General features: G+C 40.9%; 1 protein-coding gene across 3 annotated transcripts in view; it reads left to right on the forward strand.

Annotated features, from left to right (window-relative positions):
• LOC109994496 (neuropilin-2) overlaps nucleotides 1–24,932 on the forward strand; it is a 98,961-nt gene that overhangs the window by 51,180 nt on the left and 22,849 nt on the right. For all 3 annotated transcript variants that reach the window (XM_020647857.3, XM_020647856.3, XM_020647858.3), the window contains exons 8-13: nucleotides 549–693; nucleotides 4,570–4,745; nucleotides 5,409–5,582; nucleotides 7,087–7,231; nucleotides 21,000–21,074; nucleotides 21,858–22,022. In XM_020647857.3, the coding sequence (XP_020503513.1) occupies nucleotides 549–693; nucleotides 4,570–4,745; nucleotides 5,409–5,582; nucleotides 7,087–7,231; nucleotides 21,000–21,074; nucleotides 21,858–22,022 (880 nt within the window). The remainder of the gene's footprint in view (nucleotides 1–548; nucleotides 694–4,569; nucleotides 4,746–5,408; nucleotides 5,583–7,086; nucleotides 7,232–20,999; nucleotides 21,075–21,857; nucleotides 22,023–24,932) is intronic.

Here is a 24,932-nt window from a genome sequence, read left to right on the forward strand (position 1 = left end):
TCATACAGTTTGAGACCTTTAAACTGGTGACTTAAGCCCCTTTTACATTGCAAGTTCAAGGCAGAACCGAAGCGCCTCTGTTCCACCTTTATTTTCCTTGCTGTCAGTGTAAATGTCACAGAGGTATAATGGTGAGGTGAAGTTGTTCTGCCACTGAGCTGACATCTGAGGTAGTAACAGCAGCGTAACAGGGGAGATATGGCGTTACTGTCATATGTCAGAGCCTGCAGACACACAGTGCTGTGTGTATGCATGTCTAAGTGCTTGAAGAACAAAGTGGAACTGATGGTGGAGCTTCATAATGGTGTTGTTGCAAAACAAGTGAATGATCCTACCCTAATGTACTCAACTTTATTTATCTGATTCAAAAATATGAATAGTAATATCAGACCTTATCTGTCCTGTTGACCAAGAGAATCTGTGTCAATACTGCTTGTCATGAAATGTTCTTAAGAAGACTCTGATTCTGCATTTACCTTTAAAGACAGAAAATCCTTTCAGCTATTTGTCTCAGTTTCATAAACATCCATATGTTCCTCACTCTATAGGTGTTCCATGCCAATGCTGATGCCACAGAGGTGGTTCTGAATCGGATCCCACAGCCGGTCTTGGCCCGCTTCGTCCGAATCCGACCTCAGACGTGGAAGAACGGCATCGCTCTGCGATTCGAGCTTTACGGCTGTCAGATCACGGGTAAGAGAGATGAAACGCTTTCTCAGACTTTTTTTTCTGGCCTGTCCCCCTCATGGGACTCAGTCTTGTAAAAACACTATACTCTTATACCAATGATATATTGGCTTTTACAGGGTCAGAAGGTGGTTCGACGTATTAAAAATAACTGCCCTAAACAACATTTCCTGGAAAACAACCAGCAAATATGACAGGGTCCTCTTTTCATAATTTATATAACTCTAATGATTTATAATTCCTTTGTTTATCCATCCATCAATCCATCCAGTGTTTCTATTCATACTTCCCTCGCCTTGCTGTCATCTACCTCTCTTTCTTTCACATCCACGGAAAAAAACCCGCCCTCATGTGCACTCACACTCTTGCCCTCGCTCTTTCATATACATATCCTGCCTCTTTGTCTCCCACACACACACACACACACACACACACACACACACACACACACACACACACACACACACACACACACACACAAATAGAAACACACTCAGTCCTAATAGAATAATACTAGTGTGATGTGTGGGTGATAACATCAGAGAGTAACAGGCTCTCAGCTTTCATCTGCAGCCCTGGCAAACAAACACGATTTCAACCAGCATAATCAGCTCAATACTATAAATAGATAAAACTTAATTAGACTGTCTCTGTTTGTGTGTGTGTTATAAAACTGGTGAAAGAGAGAGTGTTCAATCCATTTGTGTGTGTGTGCGTGTATGTGTGTGTGTGTGTGTGTGTGTGTATGTGTGTGTGTGTGTGTGTGTATGTGTGTGTGTGTGTGTGTGTATGTGTGTGCGTGCGTGTGTGTTGTGTGTGTGTCCCAGCTCCACTGTATCATTATTAGGTTAGGGCCTCTCTCTGCAGCCATCGTAGTGGCCATTGAGAGGGACAGATATGCTCTTATCTAGGAGGGCTATTTCAGCACCCACACAAATCACAATCACCCCATAACAATATGATACCACTCCTGTGTGTTTCTGTGTATGTGTGTGTAAAATAAGGAGAGACTGAGCAGGCAAAAGAAACAGGGATGTGTCATATATCAGGTATCTTGTTCTTGTATACCGATTGGGCTTCTTTTTTTTTTTTTACCCTATTCTAACACCTGAAATTGCATTATATATCACCCTTCCTCTCACACTATACTTCGACCAGTGAGACCCAATTCAACACATCCTTTGGCCATTTCTTTTTTCCTCGTGAATCGCCCATCTCTGCTGCCTCATAATGCCTGCAATCCATCACCAAACAGAGGAAAACACTGACTTTATATGCCAAATCTTGACGGCTAATGTTTTGTTGATGGACAGATTTTGTGACTTTAGAGGTTTTCTAAGGGGGAAAAAACACTGCAGAGGAAACTTTATAACCAAACAAAGTAGCTAATAGCCATGCGGTATCTTTTCTTATTCTTTTCCCTCCCCTGCACATAGACATATTGACAAGCACACACCCGCACACACTGCCAGGGGGAATGTGATAATGCCCTACACAGGCCTATAAAGGCAGACATAAAGCAGTCAGTCAGTGACATGTCATTAACTTAAATCACACTTTTATGTCTCTCCCTCTACTTTTTTCTCTCTTTCTACCTATTCTTCTTCATTGTCGCTGTGTTTTTCCTTCCTTCCTTACTGCTCGTTCCTCTGTCCTTCTGCTGCCTTTGCTGACAGCTTCCATTCCCACTTTTCTCCTGCTGTCGTTCGCCCCCCCCCCCCCACCAACCCCCCTTCCCCCCACCACCCTTTTGCCTTGCCTTAAATCTTCTCCGTCCCTGCCTCGTTCAACTCTTCGTTCCTCTATCCGTCTTTCTCTCCTTCCTTAATCTCATTTTATTTCAGCCCTGCAGCACCTATCAATCACTTATTTTTAGCACCTTTATGGTTTTTCTCACCAGGCTCATGCGGTGTGCATGATTTACAAAAACCGCACTCGTGTGTATGCATGTGCATGAATTCTGGCGAGGTAGAGCCTCAATGGTGTACTTTACAGCTTTTTTGAGATCCCGTTATCAGTAAAAGCACAGTGGGAGTGTGTGTGCGCTCATGTGTGGGCTAGACATCAGAGCGTGTGCGAGTAGAAGTGTGTTTAAGCCTTCCAGACCTCGATTATCCAACTTTGTGCTGGTGTGCATGTGTGTTAGTTCTCATATGTGTATTTCTTTTTTAATATATGTGTGTGTGTGTGTGTTGGAGTATGAGAGAGCTTTAAGGACTCGCATGCTGGTGTGTGATAGGTATTTCTGCTGCTGTCTTCTCCAGAGATGCTATTCTAATCGACTCCCAGAGCACCTCTGTGTTAAAAAAATAAAATAAAGCAGCTTAAACAGAAAGATGCAAAAATAACAAACTTAGAATAAACAATGCAATGATTCACATTTTCTTCTTGCTAATCAGTTTTCATGTCTATTAGAAAGCTTTAGGGAGCTTTCTTGGCCCCGCTCAGGCTGCTGTTGTTTATTGTTGATTCATTATTTACCGAAGTGAGGCGCGGTTGCAAAACGTCACGGCATTAAACATTCATCTCCGCGCGGACCCCAAAGAATGTCACCATCAATCACCGTCACCCTTCACTGTCAATCCGCTCTCCCTCTCTCCTTTCAACACGATCTCTCTTTAGCTTTCTCACCCTTTTCTACTCACTTGCTCTCTCTCTCTTTAGTCCATCTTTGTGTCTGACCTTTTGTCTATCTCTCCTCCCTCTCCTTTCACTCCCCTTCCTCACCTTCTTCCTTTCCTCCCTCTTCCCTCCAATGTCTCCCTCACACACTCTTTCTGTCTTTCACCACATCATTTTCCTTCCCAACAAAAATGGTCACCATGTTTCGTTGCCCTTGTTTTTCATCATTATTTATCGCAGTAACATGATCTGATGCGTGTTAGACTAAAACACATTTGTCAGTATTATCAGCAGTTCCTCTTTGATCTGCAACATGCTTTCATTTAGTTCCTGCACGCGGGAGTTTGCCGGCTCAATTCCCCATGAAGAATCCCCCTTTGGTAGCTCGCTCGGTTAAAGTTATGCATCAACTTTGCAGCAGCAGGAAGGGAAAATAATGACAAGGGCTGATGGAAAGCAACAGAGAGCGAAACACCAGTCGTTGTTTTTAACTATTCATGTCACAATTAAGAGTTTCGCTCCCAGATGAGAACAAACGGTGACACCAAATTAATCCTGACCTTAAAGTCACATTCACTCATGAGGTGTTTCTGCATAACATCATTTAGGAAGAACGAATTCAGAGCAAAGGGAAGGAGAATATGATTTTATTTTGACCTTGCATGTAGCAAACATCCAAGGGCTTTTAAAGCATTATATTAATCTTTTGATAGCAACTCAGTATTTAAAATAAGTACTAACCTGGAAATCCTCGTATTTCTTTTATACTTATACTTGTCAGTCTGTCAGTGTTTTTTTCTGTATTGTAAGTAGCATTGCAGTTGCATTCAGAGACTTTTGCAGACAGTATTTGTTTGTTTCTTTACTGCTGTAACCAAAGCTCCAACATCAACCTTTTATTGCAAGGAAAGTCAAATTCTTCCTTTTTTACATCGTTTAAGATTTCATGTTGTTTGTTTATTTGGTTGATTTTCAGACAGCTTAAAGATATAAAGTCTTTGGCAGACTGTCAAGTCTTGGACGTTGTTTTCAACATTTAGAGTGAGCAGAGGAGGAGTTTTCATATTCTACTTTGACCTACAAAAAAAGCTAAAGGCATCAACAGTCCTGTTGCAAAACAGCAAAATGAACATAAGTCAACTTTACTGCAACTTTCACCTCAGAAAATAATGAAAAACTAATTTTGTCTAAGAAAAAAAAAAAACGTTCAGCACTTATAGCAAATATTGTAACTTATTCGTCTTTGTGCTTCCTGTTTAGACGCTCCCTGCTCAGAGCTGCAGGGCATGCTGTCCGGGCTGCTACCAGATTCCCAGATCTCTGCGTCGTCCATGAGAGACATCCACGGCTCCACAGGGGCAGCCAGGCTAGTGGCCAGTCGCTCAGGCTGGTTTCCAAACCCGACACAACCCATTGCTGGAGAAGAATGGTTACAGGTACGTCACCTTATCCTCCTATAATGAATAAATCTGTTTGAAGCAGAACTGATTCTCCACCACAAATGAATCTGTATGTGGGAATGAGAAGCTACAGTTAGGAGTAATTGTATTGCTTTGTCTTGCATCAAGAAGTAAATATTGCGAGTTGTAGCCTCATTATATCTTGTTCTGTGTCTTTTTTCGAGGATAGAAACAAACATTGTGTAACATCTAGCCATCGTCAACTGTTCTGCTTTCATGATTTCAATGATTCTGCACTTTTTTAGGGGGAAAGTCATACAATACAATACATCATCCCATGAAAACTAAGACACATACATTATCCAAAAACAGTAAGCGGCTGGAATGACAAAGAAAGAAACGAGCCAGATGTTGTAAATCATAAGACATTGGAACATTAAAATATTAAATAAATGTTTTCCAAAGATCACAAAGCATCCAACAAACTGCCAATAAAACAAGGTGATCAGCAAAACCTGGCTCATGAAAATAAATAATTAAAAGATGAATCTAGCTCTGATGCCAATTATTTCTTTAACAAATAACAAGAACTGATCATCTCTGTAAGTCAGATTTGCCTGACTACGAAGGAGAGGTAGACAGTGATTGGCTCCTATTATTTATAGTGGGTGGGCTGATTTTTTTTTGTCTGTGTTGCAGGTGGACCTCGGGGTGCCCAAGATGGTGCGTGGCATTATTACCCAGGGTGCAAGAGGGCTTGAGGGGAGCACCAGCGCTGAGAACAGAGCATTTGTCAGGAAGTACAAACTGGCACACAGCTTGACGGGCAAAGACTGGACGCACATCACTGACAGCAAGACTGGGTTTGCAAAGGTAAAAGAGGGAAACACACACACACACACACACACACACACACACACACACACACACACACACACACACACACACACACACACACACACACACACATTATCTCTGCCTGCCTGACAGAAACATATGTACTCTCCTCTTTCTAATTGTCACTGTCAGCTCTCCCTCATTTGTAGTTTATTTATAGCTGTCTTTCAACTCAGCCCCTCTACACTCTCCCTCTCTTTCTTCCCCTCTCTGTGTCTCTCTTTCTCTCAGTCATTTTTAGGAAAAAAAAAAAAAAACCTTTTTATTACTGCCTCAGCTCTGATAATAATTCAATTTAATCACCTCACTCCTCATTCCTCCTGCTTCTGTCTCCCTCTCTTGGTCCGCTTCACTCTCACTCACTTCTTTCCTCTGTCTCATCCTCTTGTTCACTCATCCTGTATTTGTCTCTCATGGGTGTTAATTAAAAATGTCTTTTCAGCATCACTACTCAACACGGCTGGCAGTGTAACGCACAGAGAGACGGAGCACTTTAAACTCTGTTCTCCTCTCGGAGACTGTGTCTTAAAGCGCTTTAATAGCACTACTGAGCGTGCAGCTTTTTCTCCTGATGCTAAAATCCTGTTCTCTCTCATCTGCCTGTCTTGCTAAATGAGCATCCTGGGAAATTCATATTATGTTTTCCTTTTTTCATAAATCCCCCCCCCCAAAAAAAACAAAGCAAAACAAAAAAACGGGGAAGACAGAAGATAAAATGTAATTAATGAAACCAATATTACAACTTCCACAGTCCATATTTTGCGAGAAGTCTAGTCACTTTGCAGCTTGTAATAAATCTTGTGTTTTTCGCCAGCGGCTGCTGCAAACCTCCTCAGAAAAATGACTTGAAAATCAAAGGAAAAACAGTCCCTGTTGTTTATTTATATGACACGTGTCATACTGTGCATGAAAACAATGCTGATTAGAAGTGTTATATGTCTTTGGGAAGACAGGCTCACAATTTTGCCATTGTTTTTCAATTAGCCGTGAATGGTGGAGTGGTGAAATGACACATTTTAACTTCCTCTGCAGCGTTCTTCATTGTCTTAAGATACTCATCCTCAATGCCGTCAGTGCTCGCACTCTGACAGATTTCAGATTTGTCAAACAAACATGGAGTAAAACCTATCACTCATCGTTTTGTATCCCAGACAGCTTTGGCTTTCAGACAAACTCTGGGGAAGCAATGATACTTCTAACATGTTTTCCTTTTGAAGCAGCGCTGCAGGATCACACTGTGCTGAGATACAGTCTTATAGGAAGTCGGATCAGTGGGAATGAAGACAGAAGTTTGCCATATTTTCCTGTTGAGCGTACACAGTGAACTTAGGGATGTCAAAATTGGCAGGAGAAAAAACTCCTTGATACTTGTGGGGGGGAAATGTTTTATCCTTTTTTTTTAACTTGCAGTAAAATGAGAAAAAGGAAACACAGTCATCACAGTAATTACTTTATTTTGTGTATGCCTCTCTTTGTTTAGATTTTCGAGGGGAACAGCCACTATGACACTCCAGAGGTGAGGAGGTTTGATGAGATAGTGGCCCAGTACATCCGAGTGTTTCCGGAGCGGTGGTCTCCCGCTGGGATCGGCATGAGGATGGAGGTGCTCGGCTGTGACCTGCCTGGTAAGAACACATGTTGTGCTTGCTTAAGATTAATACCGAGGCTACACATCACAGACAACACACAATAACATGATCAGAGATGGACTAACAGCTTTGAGCAAACGCAAAGCAAATGATAAATACATAAACACACTGATTCCCTATGCTAGTGCTCTCCTTAGATAATGACCTGCACACAAAATAGCACCCATGGAAAAAAGTGCCATTAAGATAAATTATCCATAATAGTTGATCAAGAGCAATCTCTTCCTGATCATACATATTTCATCAGAACTATTATGATGCTTCTGCATGCATGTATATTACATGATCCATAAATATAATTACAAACCAAACTGTGACTTTAATGTGTTGTGTGAATCACACCATTCATCTCTTTGACATCTGCAATTAGTGGGCTGATGGTCGTTGGATGTGTGTTTATGAGCATTAAGAATGTGTGCGTGCTTTCTTTTATATTCTCGTGTGGCATTGTGCGTGGCTTAATGTGTATGGTAGCCTATATGTATATATATATGTGTGTGTGCTTATAGAGCATATATATTCACTTCCATGCGTTCTGCACAGTGGTTGAAGTTAATCATCTTGCTCTATAGGAGATTTTGCCTCATGTCTGGACGGGGATTAACATGTCTAGGTCATGGGACTTTTACTAATAGTGGCCAGCTGTGTAGTAGCACTTTATTGTGTTCACAGTCTATTATGTTAATAACATGTTGCTGTGTGTGTGTAGCCAAGGATTAGGTGCAATACAACGCCTGCTGCACTCAGTTGTTTTCTTTTTCTTGAACAATCTGTGATCTCTTTCTGCTTTTTCCACCGTCAATGTTTGATGTTTTTGTGTTCGCAAATATTCTTGTAAACGGTTGTTCATAGAGAGTGATGATGGAGTCAGACCATTAGTTTTATTTGTCATGATTGAGCTGTGAGAGTATGATTTGTAACAATACATTACTGTTATAGGGAGCTTGTTAAGTGTGGCGAGCAAATTATTCTCAGCTGGACATTTACTCCAAAAATAAGGCAAGCCATTGTACCAATCCACCAACATATATAACTTAATGTTGAAACATATATTCCACATATAGAGTCAGGTGAATAGTGTGCTTTGTTCTGTTTAAATTGAATCAGAGCTCAGATTGTCTTAATGATGGTTCACATAAAACAGAGCAGTAACTCTACTGTATTTGAATACTTTCATGACCACACATTTGTACTTGCGGATGACCTGTTCTCAGTGATGCAGCTATAAACACACGATCTTCCCTCCTTGCCTTTCCTCTTCTCTCCTCTCTGCTTGCACCATCAGATGTTATGGCTTCAGTCAGGTTATGACATGTGAGAGGTGAAGACAAGAACAGGAAATGACACAAACCGGTTCCCAGTGGACATAAAGTGGACTGCTTTCTGTATTTCTGAACTTGTGTGTGTGTGTGTGTGTGTGTGTGTGAGAGAGAGAGAGATAGAGAAAGATGGAGAGAGAGCCCAAGGGGAACAGTATATCCTAGATGTGTCAGGACCAGCTGAGAGGATGGCAATGATTGGGGGGGGGGGAGAGGAACAGGACATCCTCGACTGTTAACGTAAGTGTTAACAGGTTACCATGACTACATCAAAAATAGAGTTCTGGCATAAAACGGATGAAGCGCCATCGTTTCTGATTTACATCGACAGTTCACCTCAGGAAAAGATTTTGTGGTTGTAGTTTGAATACCTCTTTTGACAACAAGGAGGATTATCTGCTATAATACAGCTCATACAGGTAAAGCACTAAGCAGAAACAAAAATTGTAAATTGGAGCTTTCAGTAACATATTTCATTCTTTATAAATTAGTAGGAAATTGTGGTATTACTTTGATTGATTTTTAGGACACAGGACCAATTTATGAAATGCAATTACTCTGACTCGAATCTCATTTTGAGTTTGTAAACTTTGTGGTTTCAAATGGAGCTCTTTGCAACCATCCCTCCCCCTTTTCTCCTCTTTAAATCTGAGTAAACTGACTGTAAACAGAGTGTAAAAGGTGTTGGTAGGAAAACCTGTAGGCACATCAAAGGTATCAACAAACCCTTGGTATGATTAGATATAGATAGATATAGGGCCTTTACTCAAATGAGGATGTTGTTTCCACATGCTGAATATCATGATCAGTAGCAAACCGATTTCTCCCTAATGGAGACAGACTGTTTGATTATGGTGACTGCAACCTGTGTGATCGCGGCAATTGTTTCATTCTGTCCAGACGCGTGGCTTGTGATGGCTCATCATGACATCATGCGCATCGTAACTGCAGCCGTGATCTCCATGATCACAGCAGCGATCAACCTCCTGGCTATTGCAGGTTCAGTGATCGTCTGCAGGTCTGGCCGCCTGTGTCTGCATGCCAGATGTTTGCCTTCTGGATGTAATCCTTGCATTAGACATGATAACAGTTCATTTCCACTTAACATGAGCACCACGGCAACTGCTCCTGCTAGCAGGCTGAGCACCGCACACAACCAAGTCGAGTAAGTTGACTCTGTATGTTAGGGGCTTAGAGCGACTCCAGTTTTCACTTTGCTTGTTTTTTTTGTTTTTTTTAATTGTCTCCGAGCAAAGTGACGTTAGGATAACTCTGAGCTGGAAAACACATGATCTCACCAGTCATGCAGTCAGTTTCGCCTGTGCAACAAATGAAACGATAAAACAGAAAAGCACATTTGACTGAAGATAAAATAGACTTTGTTTTCCTACTCTCTGGTGTTTTGTGTGCGTTTGTGTGCTTGTAAGTGTTGAGTCGTAACGGGAGATAAAATATTCAACAGAGTGCATCAGCTTCAGTCCACTGAACACAGCTGTTTACACATAAGTCACAAGCATACAGAGAGGCACACACTCAACTCTAGTGGACCTCTTCTATAAATACACACACACACACACACACACACACACACACACACATGCATGCACACACACACACACACAGTGCTGAAGAAAGGAAGTAAGATATACAAGAAGACGCCCAACAGAATCTTTTCATTTCCGTTAAGATGACCTCCGATGAAGCTGTCTTCCTTCCTTCATCTAATACTTTTCCAATTTTCATCGGAAAGCAGCATTCAACATGGTTCATTTGTTTTTGAAGCAAGCATGACATCCTCTACTTTTTTTTTTTTTTTTAAGGTCCCATATTATGCTTTTTCTGGTTTTATATGCCCTTTAGTGTGTTTTCCAAGTGTCCTGTGCATGTTTAGGCACATCTATGTGCAAAAATTCAAAGTCCGTGGAAACGCGGCTTCTCCTACCTCCTCCTGTTAGCTGTAGCATTAGCCGCATGTAACGCTCAGTTCTAGCCCCCCTCGATAAAAATTTGTCAGTGCGGCGTCATTGTCTGTGTGAGATCACTGATCTAAGTCCATTGGCTCGTTGTGGCAAGCCCTGCGGCTCATGTTAACATTTCCGAGAAGTGTGCTGAGCAACTGACCAATAACGACAGAGCGGATCGGCAGACCAATCAGAGCAGACTTGGCCCACGTGGGGTCTAACAGTGTGGGCTCAACAGAGTGCAGCTGACGGACTCAGAGCGTAGAGGGAGCAAGGAGGAGCAGTACATGAAAACAGAGACTTTTTTCAGACTTTAGTTATTGTGAACGTACAAAAGTAGGTACATAGATTAAATATACGAACCCCAAAAAGGGCATAACATGGGCTCTTTAAGATTTGAAATTGTAGAAGTTTCATCTCTTCCAAATGCCTCAGGTTGCAGTCCATCCATAGCTCCTCCTGTCTCAGCTCGGCTCAGGAAGTGAAGGAGTGAATTGATGAATAAATAAAAGGAGACATCAGTAGTGTACGGAAATCACATGGTCATTGACAAACTCACAAGACGGCCTTTCTATTATTCAGTAGTTTGCTCCAGACCTCGGTTCCCTGCTGACGTAAATAACAAATCAAGAGCCCTTTGATGCATGTCAGGAAATAATCCACAAGAATGAATGTAAATTCATGATTAGCATGCTGAATGATAGCTATTTGTAGGTATCATGCTCTTCTTTACATTCTAGTGTATTCATTGTTCAAAAGAGTCAAAAACAAATATGACACAATGTCAATTAAAACATCTGAACATCAGCTTTCACAAACAACTGTGTTTCCATCACTGTGCCTGTATTGTTTTCACATTCTACACTGAAGCGCACTGACCTGCCTTCAGGGCTGTGAAACAATTTCCTCACATGGCAGAAACAATCTCAGAACCCAATTACGATGAAGAAATCCCCAAATTATAGATACTGGGTTCTTAGGGGGCACACAATCAGGTAGTTTAGTATCTCATTATTGCGCCAAACCCTCTGATGCAAAAACTGAAAGCCAGAATATTATCACAGGACTCATTTTTGATCATTCACGCTAGCTACCGTGGCAACACGTAATTTAGGTTGTGTAACCCGGACTATCTGATGTGAAGTGAGAGCTGCCAAGCTGACAGTTTTGTTCATTTTTAAATGACTAAGCTATCAGAACATCTGCTACGCTCTCATCTCTTTCACTCCACACCTAGCTGTTGGCAGGCGGGCAGGCACATATGAATACACAGACACAAACACACACACACACACATATGCACCACCTGTTTGGCACAAAGACAAAGGCTTGTTCTTAGTTGTGTAAATAAATGCTAAGGTTCTCATCTGCATTGGAAAGTGCAGAGTTATGGGGTGGGGAAGGCATTTTGGGAAAATAACAGGGAGACAATGACAGATGTAAACACAGACAGAAAGCGGCTTTGTGTCCGGTGTCTCAGAGGGGCTAATACAGCTACTTCTTCTTTCATCTGCCGCTGTTGCTGCTCTTTATATCCTGGATCTTAACATGTCATGAAATATAAGATAATGCCATCCAGAATGTGACAGAAATTATGCCCCTTACTTCTAAATGATTAGCCAAGCAGAGAGACCATTATTTATGGCTGATGGCAAGATTCTGTTGCTACTGACTCAAATATTTGGCATTAGAAAAGTTCACCCTGTGACTGATAGCAAGCCAGCTGGAAAAGTTTTTATCTGTATATGTATTTTTTTTTCCATATAAGTTACCGTTGTTTGCTCCATCAAGGGGAAAAAGCTTTGTTTTAAATGGTTAAACACATATTACATTTTGTCTGGCCTCACAATAAACTGGAAAAAGTGTCCCCTCCCCTCCAAGCTCATCATCCTATATGTGGACTTCGTAAGCTTCATCAGTGTGAGAGTGCAGCTCTGCATAGAGAATGGAGGTATAGATAGTTTCTCTTGATATTCAGTCATAAAACTGGACCATACCTCACAGCACTGAGATGAGATGAGATGAGATTCAACTTTATTGTCATTACACATATACAAGTATAGAGTAACGAAATGAGGTTTGGCATCTCACCAGAAGTGCAAATAAGCAGAAAGTGCAAGAGTCTGTGCTATGTACAGTAATTACAAAATTTACAGATGTAGACTAAAAAAAGTGAATTATTAGGTAACTAGTTAATTAGTTGTAACTGGACAACTTTAGATGTGTTTGCGCTTGAGTATCATTAGGGCAATATGCCTTTGAATTAGACATTGGGACGGAGCAGAGAGGAGGAGCAAATGATGCATAATCTGCGACAGCAATCCATTCTTTATGACCCCCGCCCCAAAGTGTCCTTTTTTGTCTTACACTGACAACAACAGTAGAGTATATCGTGTGTCATAAAAACAACATTGCAGTGTCTTCTTCTTCCCAGCAAATGTGGTTAATCTAAAAAAGTATTGTTCGTTATATTGTGAAGTTTGAAGGGAAAACATCAGGTTTTACATGGGTCTCCTTTTCGCCCACATGTGCCCCAACCATCTGAAACTATCAGTCTTTGTATAAAGTTGTTTGGAGTTGTTTGTATCTCTGACTTATGTTGTATCTAATGTTGCCATAGAGGATTGAGTTGGTTGATAGCCCGGTGCTTCTCATGAAAAAAGATAAATGGAGCCTTGTGTGTCGGTTTGAAAAGCCATGGGCTCAAACAAAATGTCGGTTGTTGACACATTGGATATGCGAATGGGTTGGTTAGTTTGAAACTCTAACCTTAAGACACTCAAAACAACTCCAGGAGTCTTTAAGCAGAATTGGCTAATTAGTGGCTAATCCAAGAAAAAAACATTTTTTACACGAAAACTCCCAAAAGATTTTTATAAGTCATTGAATTTTATGAATTGTATGAAAAGCAATCTGGATAAAATTTCCTTTTATGGAGTCTAAATAAATGTTTAAATAATGATATTATCACTACAGCTGCAGGGCGACTGATACAGAAGATTATTTTCACATAATTTTGCTTCTGGAAAATCACACGTCCGTCGTTACAGTGCTACCCAGGAGGGAATGTTGTTTGGAGTCCTTGTTCGAGAACATTTTAGAGGTGTTCCAGGTTTCCAGCCAACCATTCAGGTTTAGCCAAGAGAGTGTGTGTGTGTGTGTGTGTGTGTGTGTGTGTGTGTGTGTTTGTGTGTTTGTGTGTGTGTGTGTGTGTGTACGCGTTTGTGTGTTTTCCAGGTCCAACGGTGCTGATAGCTTTCACATGCGAGTAGTGGCTCCTGTCCAGATACTCTCATGTGATTGGTGGGATGTGTCTTGACTTACACCCACTCATACGTCTCCTTTGCTCTCCCTCTCATGCCTTCTTCTTCAGACGCAGAGATTTGCAATAATGTGATTATAAACACACTGCATTTAACAGAAATTACAGCAAAGATACAGATCGCGATCTTAAAAGTATTTATTACATTTATAACTTTGAACAGATGTGTGCATAAAAGGAAAAGCATCAAGATTTATTTTATCTTGAATCTGTGCATAAGCTTTGCTAGGGTTATAGTTATTTCTTGTGGTGCTCAAAGACCAAGGCAATATTAAATCACTCTAATTTATTGATATGTTAATTTTAATAATGGAAAAGTTGTTTACTGCAGAAAAACTGCTGGTGAGCACAAAATGACATGTCGAGATGCCTGCTGCTGACTCTACTGTTTGAATTAATATACTTCCAGATGTGATTTCTGATTTTTTTTCTTTTTTTTGTGGTATAAACACTTGGAAGGAATGGAAATTAATGTAAGAGGAGGAGGTGGGTCGTGCAAATGTTTGTGGCTTCTGCAGTATACCCGCTCGGGCCACCGCCCCCTTCCCTCTCCTCCCCATCAGAAGAATTTAATCACTCTCCTGTCTCCTGCCAAGGCTCCTGTAACAAACACCCCTCCAAACATACACACATGCACACTCCATCTATCCTACCTCTCCACCTCCCCTCTTCCCTGACCTCATTGCCCTCTTAGATTTGTTTCTCTCTCTCCTCCTTTCTCTCATTCCTCTTTTTTTCAAAGTGTATCCCTCACCTGTCACAGACTTTCAAAAACGAGATGCTGGAAGCTCAAACACTCTTCCAAATAGGTTCTACAGTTGTTTACACTGATTACAATCATGCTCTGTTCCCCTTCTGGAGGGTGGTTAAGTGTGTTACTTTCTTTTCTTCCATCGTGAGATAGCGCACATGGAAACACTCAGGACTGGGCACTGGTTCATTGTGGGTGTTTATATATGTCCATGGGCAAAAAGCTTGTTTTTCCAAATATTTAGGTGTGGCTCACCACCTATTTGCAGTTTTATGCCTGCATCTTGTTTCCCTTATATTATCCATCCATAGAAACTTCCAGCCCTTGTTAGAGCACTGAAAGCTTATACCCTATCTATAGCGTCAAAGATCCACTGAACCGTCCTCCTCTCAGACAATTGAAGTGTAAAATCTTTGATTTAAACATCTGTTGGCAGTCCGCTAATGAACTTCCAGTTGCGTGAGTTGTATTAAAGCAACATGTAGTAGTGAAAACAGATCCATCTAATAGACATGTTCTGATGTTGGTAAGCCTCTGTTATTTTTGAAACCTCATTTGATCTCATCTTGCAGTGATTTTCATAGAGAAACACACAATACGGACATTTTTCATCCATAACCCATCGTTAATGAACATTCTCTCAATCAACTAGCAATATGTCATGTCCAAAAAGTACTGAATGTGCCTTGGAAATGTTCAAATCCATACCTTTGAGAACATATTACTGCTTTTTAATCCGAAGAGCTGTCGTTCTATTCTCCAGAGCAGTTAATGGCATACTTAGCGTAATGGTTTCTGCCACACTTAAACTCATTTCCTTTGTAGCTGACTACTGTTCACTGATGTAGTTAGCCATTCATTGCCAGCAGCTTCTTTTTATCTTCTTGGTTGTTGTCGTACTTAGCTTCACACTTAAGGCTACAATTACATTCACATTCCTTATGGTGCTTTGTTGCACAATCAGCTAATGAGCAATTCACTGTCTGTTATTTCCTGACACACAGAGCTTCTTTGCTTTTAGCTACTCAGCTGTGTGGAACATGGCTGTGCTTTTAAAGCCACTCTTTCATGCTCTATTATCGGTGGCTTTTTAACTACAGTGGTGTGCTCGGTCTGTGTGCAGAAAGTCTCCTTCTCCATCTTCCAGACATTAAAACATGTGGTTCAGTACAGCACTTTAAGAAGAAACAGATATTATTGGTAGCTTGCTGTACAATGGGCTAATTAGGCTTTTAGTCCCATAAGAGTTTCCTGCTATAAAGAAGATATTCTCTCACCCACTCGTCTACACAAGAGGGAGAATAATTAGTCCGGCACTTTAAAATGCAGACAAATCAAACCTGTACTTTTGGTTTTGGAGCACAGTGGACTGATTTTCTATTCATATCACCGAAATTACTTTCATCCCAAAACTTTTTTTTCTACTTGTGCCATACTCCAACATTTCAGATTCTTTACCGCCATGAAGTTCAGCTTGTATTTCACCAAGAAGTAGTGCTTTATTCCTTGTAAGCAGACCATTTCAGGGCAGCTGTGGCTCAGTTGGTAGAGTCGCCATCTCTCAACCAGAAGGCCGAGGGTTGGATTCCCAGCTCCTGCAGTAACATGTCCAATGTGTCCGATGTGTCCCAATTGCTCTGGCTGCTTTGTCTTACTACATAGCAACCTCTACCATCAGTGTGTGAATGGGTGTCAATGGGTAGATGTGACAGTCAGAAGACTTGAAAAGTACTATATAAGCTCAAGTCCATTTACCATTTACACTTGCATAAAAACTAAGGATGAAAAAAAAAGTATGAATTCCTTTGAGTGTCTAGTGTGAGTCGGAATCAAGTCCAAAAATGTGTTATATTTTTAGCTCAGAACACAAAAAGTAGTACTAGGAAGTTATATTCATATAAAAACAAATGCTGATTGAACTACCCTGACAGCATTAAAGGCTCTATGTTACTTTATTTTTAAAATTATGGTTATACTTATGTTTATATTATTAAAGTTTTCCAAAAAATGTGATTAAAAAAATGCCAAATATGACTTTGCTTATATTATACATTATAGCAATATATTCAATCCTAAAATCAGAATGCACTACCTCAATACAAACACAGCATACATGTTTTTTTGCATGATTTAAGTTTTTTGTAGTATTATGATGTCTAGTATTATAATGTACACGCTGTACACGCTGAACTGTAAAGAGCTGCTGGAGACCGTTTTATAGTTAACAGATGCAGACAGCAGACAAGTTAGCCTGTGGTAACAGCTAATGGTCGTTTACCATTAGTGGAGGTCCCTGTTGTAAAGATCATACACACACACACACACACAACCATGAACACACAGACTCATTCAGTACCTTTCAGGCCGTCAGGCAATCACATCATCATTAAGTTAAGGAAACTCCCTCCACACACACATGCACAATGTCACCAATAATTTGACAAGAGTCGATATTAACTGTCTTCCCCAAATACACACACACGCACACACTGAGTCAGTAGTCATTATTTAGGCTGACAGAGGTAGATTTATACCCAGAGCGCTTTCCATAATTGAACAGTTTTCGTCTCTCTGTTTCCGCCTCAGCCTGCACAGTCAGCAGCTTTACGATGAGCCCTGAGGCTGGAGACAAGGTGTGTGACTGTGTGTGTGGTTTAACAGAACTAAATCCTTCACTGTTTCTCAGTTTGAGGTGTGTTGTGAGAAAGAAAGAGCTGGAGAGTCATAACATACTGATGTTACTAAGTGGTGTTGGGGATGACCCATCTGCAGGGTACAGATGTAAACAATTTGGCGTTTTTGTTAAAATCACGCTTGAATCTTTGTGTTTGAAACATAACTGACTCTTGTCATCCTTAACTTTCCCAGAGAAGTGACGAAAGACACTTCCTTCGAACAGAAATCAAATTCATATGAGCAGATAAAAGGCAAAACGTCTTGCAAAAGTAACTTGTGAATCCCAAATGTATGCATAATAACTACCAGAATAAGTTTAATTGTAACGTAATTCATCTTTACTAATGTACTGACCTTTACAGTAGCTACAGCCATAGCCATGATGGATAGGAACACGAGGGTGGAGGAGGATGATGAAGAGGCTGAGGAAAGGGAGAAATAAGAGGAGAGGAGGTGACGGACAGAGAACAAAATTGGATTAGACGGATGTAGTGGAGATGGAGATAGAAATAGGAGGCTGACAGGAGCTGTGTGTGGTCACTAATTAGGAAAATGGTGGAGAGAGATTGAAAGGGGTTGTGTTCCCTTCTCCATGTCTCTCTCTCTCACACTTTCTCTATCTACAGTATATGTCTCTCTCTTCCTCTCTCATTTCCATTCCTCCCTCTCCTCTCCTCTCCATATGGGGGGGCTAATTACAGAGGTAAAGGGCACCAAATTAAAACAGCTTAATGTCAGCAGCTGGGAGCTACTTATCCAATGTTAATATCTAATTCTGCGCGTGATCATGTTTGTGTGTGTGCGTGTGTGTGTGTGTGTGTGTGTGTGTGTGTGTGTGTGTGTGTGTGTGTGTGTGTGTGTGTGTGTGTGTGTGTGTGTGTGTGTGTGTGTGTGTGTGGGCGTGCTAAATATGTGTGTGCTGGGACAGTAATACGAAGCCATTCTGTTTTGGCTTACATAATAATCCTGCATGCTTTCACTGTGAGCAGACTGTGCTAACGACTTAATAAAGTTGTGCATACACACAATGCAGTCAACTCAAAGCTAAATGCTACCATAGGTCAAGAGTTCATACCAAACAAGACACACAGACACACACATGCAGATCACCAAGTGAGTCATGGAAACATCGAGAAGAAACCAAACAAGCAGTAAATCAACAGTGGTCTCGGATTTACTGACCTGGCGGTTAGAACTGACATAAAATAACACCAGACAGAGTTACAGCACAGGGAGAAGCGCTGAAAGGTTGAGACGAGAGCACACAAAAAAAAAACTAGGCATGATCTTAACAAAGAGAGAGAAAGATCAGGAAGAGTGGAAATTAAAATATGCCTCAGGGAGAGATGACAGAAAGAGCGAGAGAAAGAGTTATGGGGAAGAAAATTGCGGTTGTGGTAAAACAGAAACAACAGTAGATAAGGTTTCACCCCTATGTCGGAGAGAGGGATCCAGTGTGTGTGTGTGTGTGTGTGTGTGTGTGTGTGTGTGTGTGAGAAAGCATATGTGTGTATGTATGTGTGGAGAGCGAGCTCCTTGTGGTGCTGATTGTGGTTTCGCATAGCAGAACTGAAAGTGGTCAGATTTATGGAGACAAATGACAAAGAGAAGATGGAAAGAAGGAGATGATTTTCAGAGTTGAGTGATCGATGAAGGAAACAAAAGAAAATATCAGACAGAAGGTAGTCATTTCTAGGAATAATGTGGTAAAGAGTTTGTGGTGTGAGCCTTGTGCCACGCTAACCAGATGATCTTCTGTTCCCCTACATACAGTATACCAGTGTGTGTGTGTGTGTGTGTGTGTGAGAGAGAGAGAGAGCTGGTTAAGCACTCATTTAAGGATTTCTAACCATCAGAAGAAAACTGCTTATTAAAACCAGAAGGTCTTTGGTTACACTGACATACCCCTCTGCTGACGTTTGTGTGTGTGTGTGTGTGTGTGTGTGCATGTTTGATCTATCATACAGTGGCCGCATGCTGCTGTGCACCAAGGTCAGTGTGAGTGCAGCATCTATCATCGTAGCATTGCAGCTGTACGTGTGTGTGTGTGTGTGTGTGTGTGTGTGTGTGTGTGTGTGTGTGTGTGTGTGTGTGTGTGTGTGTGTGTGTGTGTGTGTGTGTGTGTGTGTGTGTGTGTGTGTGTGTGTGTGTGTGTGTGTGTGTGTGTGTGTGTGTGCCAACCTGCAGTGGATAAAATGAGTGGTGTGGCATGGTGTGCAGCTGAGTGCCAGCTCACTCTGTCACTGTCACCATCATGACAAACTTCAGCCTTAATACACAGTCTCGGAAAACAACAGTGTTGGGTGTACAAACATCATTAGTCACTGTATGAAAACTAAATCTTACTTTACTCAAACATCACTGCTGGTCTGTGAACATATTTCTCTTTCTCAGTGTGCCGTGAAGCAGCTGCGGAGCAAAGTGTGCGTGTTTCAACAGAGGAGCTTAGATTTGGTTACTGTGAGCTCAGTACTGTTTGAAAATATGACACATGTTTTTTTTTTTGTTTTTTTTAAAGATTTATTTTTGGGCTTTAATTGAGAGATAGGACAGTGGATAGAGTTGGAAGCCAGGGAGAGAGAGTGGGGAATGACATGCGGGAAAGGAGCCACAGGCTGGACTCGAGCCCAGGCCGCCCGCTTGAGACCACAGCCTCTATACATGGGGCGCACGCCCTAACCACTGCGCCACCAGCGCCCCATAAAAAAGAAAAAATATGACACATGTTTGAAAGTGTATCATGATTAAAGCAGATGAATCACGCCAATGGTTGCTTTAGATAGTAAGATAATTAACATGCTAACATGCTATCAAAATGTTAAAGTTTCTTGTTAGGATTGAACTCATAGACTGTATATTGGAAGTGCACCTATAGTCATTCTGATGTCACCCAATGATTTATCAACTGCTGTTGTGAAACTTCAAGCGCAGCATTATTTTGTTGGAAGTAACCATAAAATAAATCAACCCCTAAAGTTGTATTAAATAAGAGTAAATGTGCTATAGAGACTGTTTTTTTTTTTTGTAGTACCCTGAAAACCTCTTTGATTTTCATGTGAAGTTGGGCATTTTAATATTTCTCCTGATGGGGATTGAGCTGCTTTTGAAGCCAACCTCAGGTGGCATTTCTGCATCTGCTCCAATTTTCAGCCTGAGGGGTGCTGCTTAGTTGGGCAGCATTAGTTGAAAGATGCTCAGCGGTGGAATCAGGGGGTGGCAACGGTGGTCATGGCCACCCCATTGGCTGCCCCAAAAACTTCTTTGTCATGAAGTTGAGATCAATAAGCCAAGATTTATTTCTTGCCACTCTGTTGTGTTATTGTGAAAATTTGGGAAATTTTACACAGGAATATAACATGTATGATACTTTGATTTGAGCAGTTAAATTGGATATGTTAAGTGTAGGCAGAAATGGTAGATAAATGCAATTCATCCCTGTTTGTGTGAGCACATACTTCAGGCCACCCCTGCATAAATCAATGCTCCTGCAAGGTCACCCCAGTAAAAAAAAAAAAAGTCTGCTCGGTCATAATGATAGCCGGTGATACTGTAGACAAAAGTGAACATGGAGGGATGCTGCAGGGACTTATGATGTCTCAAGACATAACGTGCTAATACTGGGTCTCAATAGGAATTCTCGCCATCTTCTACCATAATAACTTATTTCCTCTTTTGCATTGTGTTCTAATTTTTAGTGTTCATATTTTTGTTGCAGAAACCACAACTGTACCAGACACAGCGACTCCCACCGTGCCCAGAGAGGAGCACACAACTGCTGCATGGAGACCAGGTAAACACAAAAAAAATGGGGATTCTTTTCGAAGCACACACACATTAATTTAGTCTCTGTCTCTCGTCCACACACACTTGCACACACTCTCCCACTCCTAAGGTCAAACTCATGATGTCATCAAGCATCGTGGGGGCCTCTGGGCTTTGAAGTCGTTTAGATTCAAGAGTCCCACAGGAAGCCAACAGGAATGTACGGTGATGTAATTGAAGAGGGTTCTTTTTTTGATCAAAGTCCTAACTAAATGAAGTGACTTAAACTAAACAGACGAATCAATTTCTTTTTTTTAACCCTCTCTTCTCTTAATCATTATGCTTTTGTTCTTTCCCCATTCTCTCTTATGTATGTTTTTCTTCTTCTATCATGTTTCTTCTTTTCATTTTGTTCCCAAACTCCCTCTACTGTACGGGTATCTTTATGTCCATGTCCTGTCTATGTTTGCTCTCTTTTATCCTCTCCACTTACTCTTCTGTGAAGCTCTTTCCCTGTACAAACAATCTCACTTCTACAGTATGAGTTGTATTCAGTAAGATTTATTGAGATGTCATTTATATGAGAACTATTGCCAAAACATCTAAACACAATGGGAATCTCTTTCAAAGGAGTATCACAATAAAGAGAAGCTGAGCACAGTGGCATAAAAGGATAATATGACGCTGAGAAATAAAATGTTGAAATAGGATACTGTGCTAAAATCACTCTGAATGCGTTGCAAATAAAAGTGACAGGCAAAGAAATGCACTTTGAAAACGTCTCTATTAACCATCTGTGTCTCTTTCGCAGCTACCACCCCGTCTCTGTCGGCTGTGTGTGACTTTGAGCAGAGCTTGTGCGGCTGGTCGGCTGATCCTCAGTCAGGTGTGAGCTGGTCGCTCCACACAGCCAGCAGCAGTTCAACAGGACACGGATCACACGGGACCAGGCAGGATCTGGCACTGGGAACAGACAGTGAGTACTTTGTTGGTTCTCAGTAGAGCTTGTAATCACTTCCAGAAACGTCGAAAAGATGTTTGTTTGAAGCTGTGTTTTCTTTTAACACTCAGTTACTAGAGTTTCATGTCATACCCACTTTCTGTGTTATCAATAACACAGGTTTATCATTGGAGGGATCCAAATCTGTACTGTGTTTTCTGGAGTTAAGCAATGCATGAAATCACTCCCTTTCATTTAAATCATTCAATCACTCAACCCTTTAACTACATGCAAGCTTGTTCAGCTTGACACGCTTCTTCATCCTAGCTAACCCGACAAACACATCCTTCCAATTTGGCGGTCGATTAAAGCTTCAACATTTCTAGTCTCTTCTTCTGCTCTGTCAATACATCACTGCACCAGTACTGCACACACCTCCCCAGCATCCACCTGCACACTCTGGCTTGGGGAGTTTATATTATCTCATCACTCCTCAAATTTCTGCAATTAGTGATGAGGTAAGAGCCTTTACGCGCTAATCACCATGTGATTAAAGTACAATATGAGTGCATACATTTTTTAATTGCATCAGACACATACCATTTTGTCCCTTTAGGCCCATCATAGTTGAGCTACTGCAGCGTCATCCTGTTAAACTTCCTGAGAGTTCAGTTGATGAGTCAAAAGTAATATCTACCTTCTGACATCAACTAATTCACCTTTCACCGTTCCTTATAGCTGTTTTTATTTACTTTTTGTTCCGTTAAGAGTGCCTTTTTGTGGTAAAGTAATGTTATAACAATAAACAATACAACATTTCAAAATAAAAGCGTAACAATAACTGTTTTTAAATGCAAAAAAATAATTTTAAACATTTGATAAAAAATGTGATTAATCATGATTAATTGTCAAAGATCAGGGATGATTCACAATTTAAAAAATAAATAGTTTGACAGCCCTATTTTTTAACACAAGTTGTCTGACTGAACTGACGTTATTTTTTAATAAGGAAACCAAAATTACTATTTTTTTTAGCTGTATTCATCCTGAATAAAAATATTGATATGATTATTGTTATTATTATTTACATCTGTTTTTGTATACTTATCATCAAGGCCCTCACACACACTCATTACTTTTTCTTTTCTCCAGATGGCACTGAAACATGAAATTGCAGGTCACCACTGTGATTAAACGTTCACATACCTTATGAAAAATGCTTTCTCATTAGAAACATGTACATCTCATATAGTATCGGGTTTTCCATATTTCAAGAAATGTCTCACTTTGTAAACACAGAAAAGAAAGCATCGTCATGTTAAGATGTTTTACCTTCTTAAGCACAAAGACTTCTGGAGCTAATTAAGAACAAAGTGGTTGTCCCGTGGTGGAATATTTCACATCCCAGTGCTGGGGGGAACCACTGACAACAACTATGATGCAAGGATTTCACTCTCATCTACTTAACACTTAATTGGAGGTTGTTTTTTTTTTCAATGTTAGGTTTAATAGTTTCACTTTTCGTAACCTAGTTTGATACTTCATTTTCTCTTTTATTTTTTCTACACATTTTCCTCTGATTCAGCTCCCTTTTAATCCAAACTTTCTGTCTCTTTACTACCCACTGCTCAAACACAATTTTCTTCCTTTTCACGTTATCTCTGTGTTTTGTTCATTTTTTTTACCATCTCTTTTCATATTCTGTAACCCCCGTCTTTTTAAAAAGCTTTTTCCGTCTTCTCTTTTCTCCCTTTTCTCCTGCACTTTATAACCCCTAATGTCAGAAAAAATGTCTTTCTGCTTTCAATCCTTAACATCTCATTCCTCCTTGTTACCCCTACCATTTCCTGAACATGCTCAACAGTATATCATGTCTTTATTTTTATGTCACTTTCCACTTCCAGCCCTCTCACCCCATCATTGAAATCACATCCTCCTTTCCTCGCTGACCCTTCTCCCTTTTCCCTCAGTGGTACTTGGCTTTTTCCACATCTGTCCACCTTTAATAAGACAGCAGGAGGATAACCAAGACTGCTTTATCCATCACACACACACACACACACACACACACACACACACAGGGCTTGCACACCCATAAGCCTCACACACACATCGCCCTGAGCAGTCAGATAACTCAGATGATGGCTTTGACAGAAGTGCTGCCTTAGCTCTACAGCTCCCCCTGAGGCTCACACACACACACACACACACTGAACACACACATTTTACAACCACTCAAGGTGGGGCTGACCGCGTATTAAACACTCAAGGTGTGTGGGTTTGTTTCCCACACACACACACCCTCACACACACTCGACCTTGCTACCCACCAAGGTTTTCTCTGTATCTGTTGAAGCCATCTAGTTTATGGTTGACTGAGCCGCTCCTTTAGAAACAGACAGGGCCGTGACATAAGGCTAGGCTCTACATCACATTCAGCTGCTGTGTGTGATGTGTGAACGCCAGCAAACACGTTCATTTAAATGTGCTGTTGTTAGTGTGTTTGTGTGTCTCAAAGTGTGTGTAATTGACATAGCAGCGTCCCCGTCTTCGTGTTAGACAGCAACATGACACTAAGTCTTGTTCTACAGCAACATTAGCTCGGCACCCTGTCGAAAAGCCGTCTCCATATGCAAATCAAAATCCCCAACTCTTGTCATGGAAAAGGATTTAAAAAGAGAAAATCCAACCTGAACAGAGCTCATAAGTTATTCTTTTGATCTCAGACAGGGCGGGACTGAAAGTCTACACCCCCATGGAGATTTCATCGAAGGAAACTCTTCACAACGCTGTCGGGAGTAGTTTAGTTATTGATAAGGAGAGGAAATGAGAATAAGGGAGGGCTCAAAGACAGAAAATTGACATCATAATAGCAGTGTCCTGAAGATATTATTTTTTAGGAGCAAAGCAGGAGCAGACCAATATTCTCAGAGATCTTCCTACAAC

This window comes from Labrus bergylta, chromosome 13 (assembly GCF_963930695.1).
Source record: "Labrus bergylta chromosome 13, fLabBer1.1, whole genome shotgun sequence".
Lineage (NCBI taxonomy): Eukaryota > Metazoa > Chordata > Actinopteri > Labriformes > Labridae > Labrus > Labrus bergylta.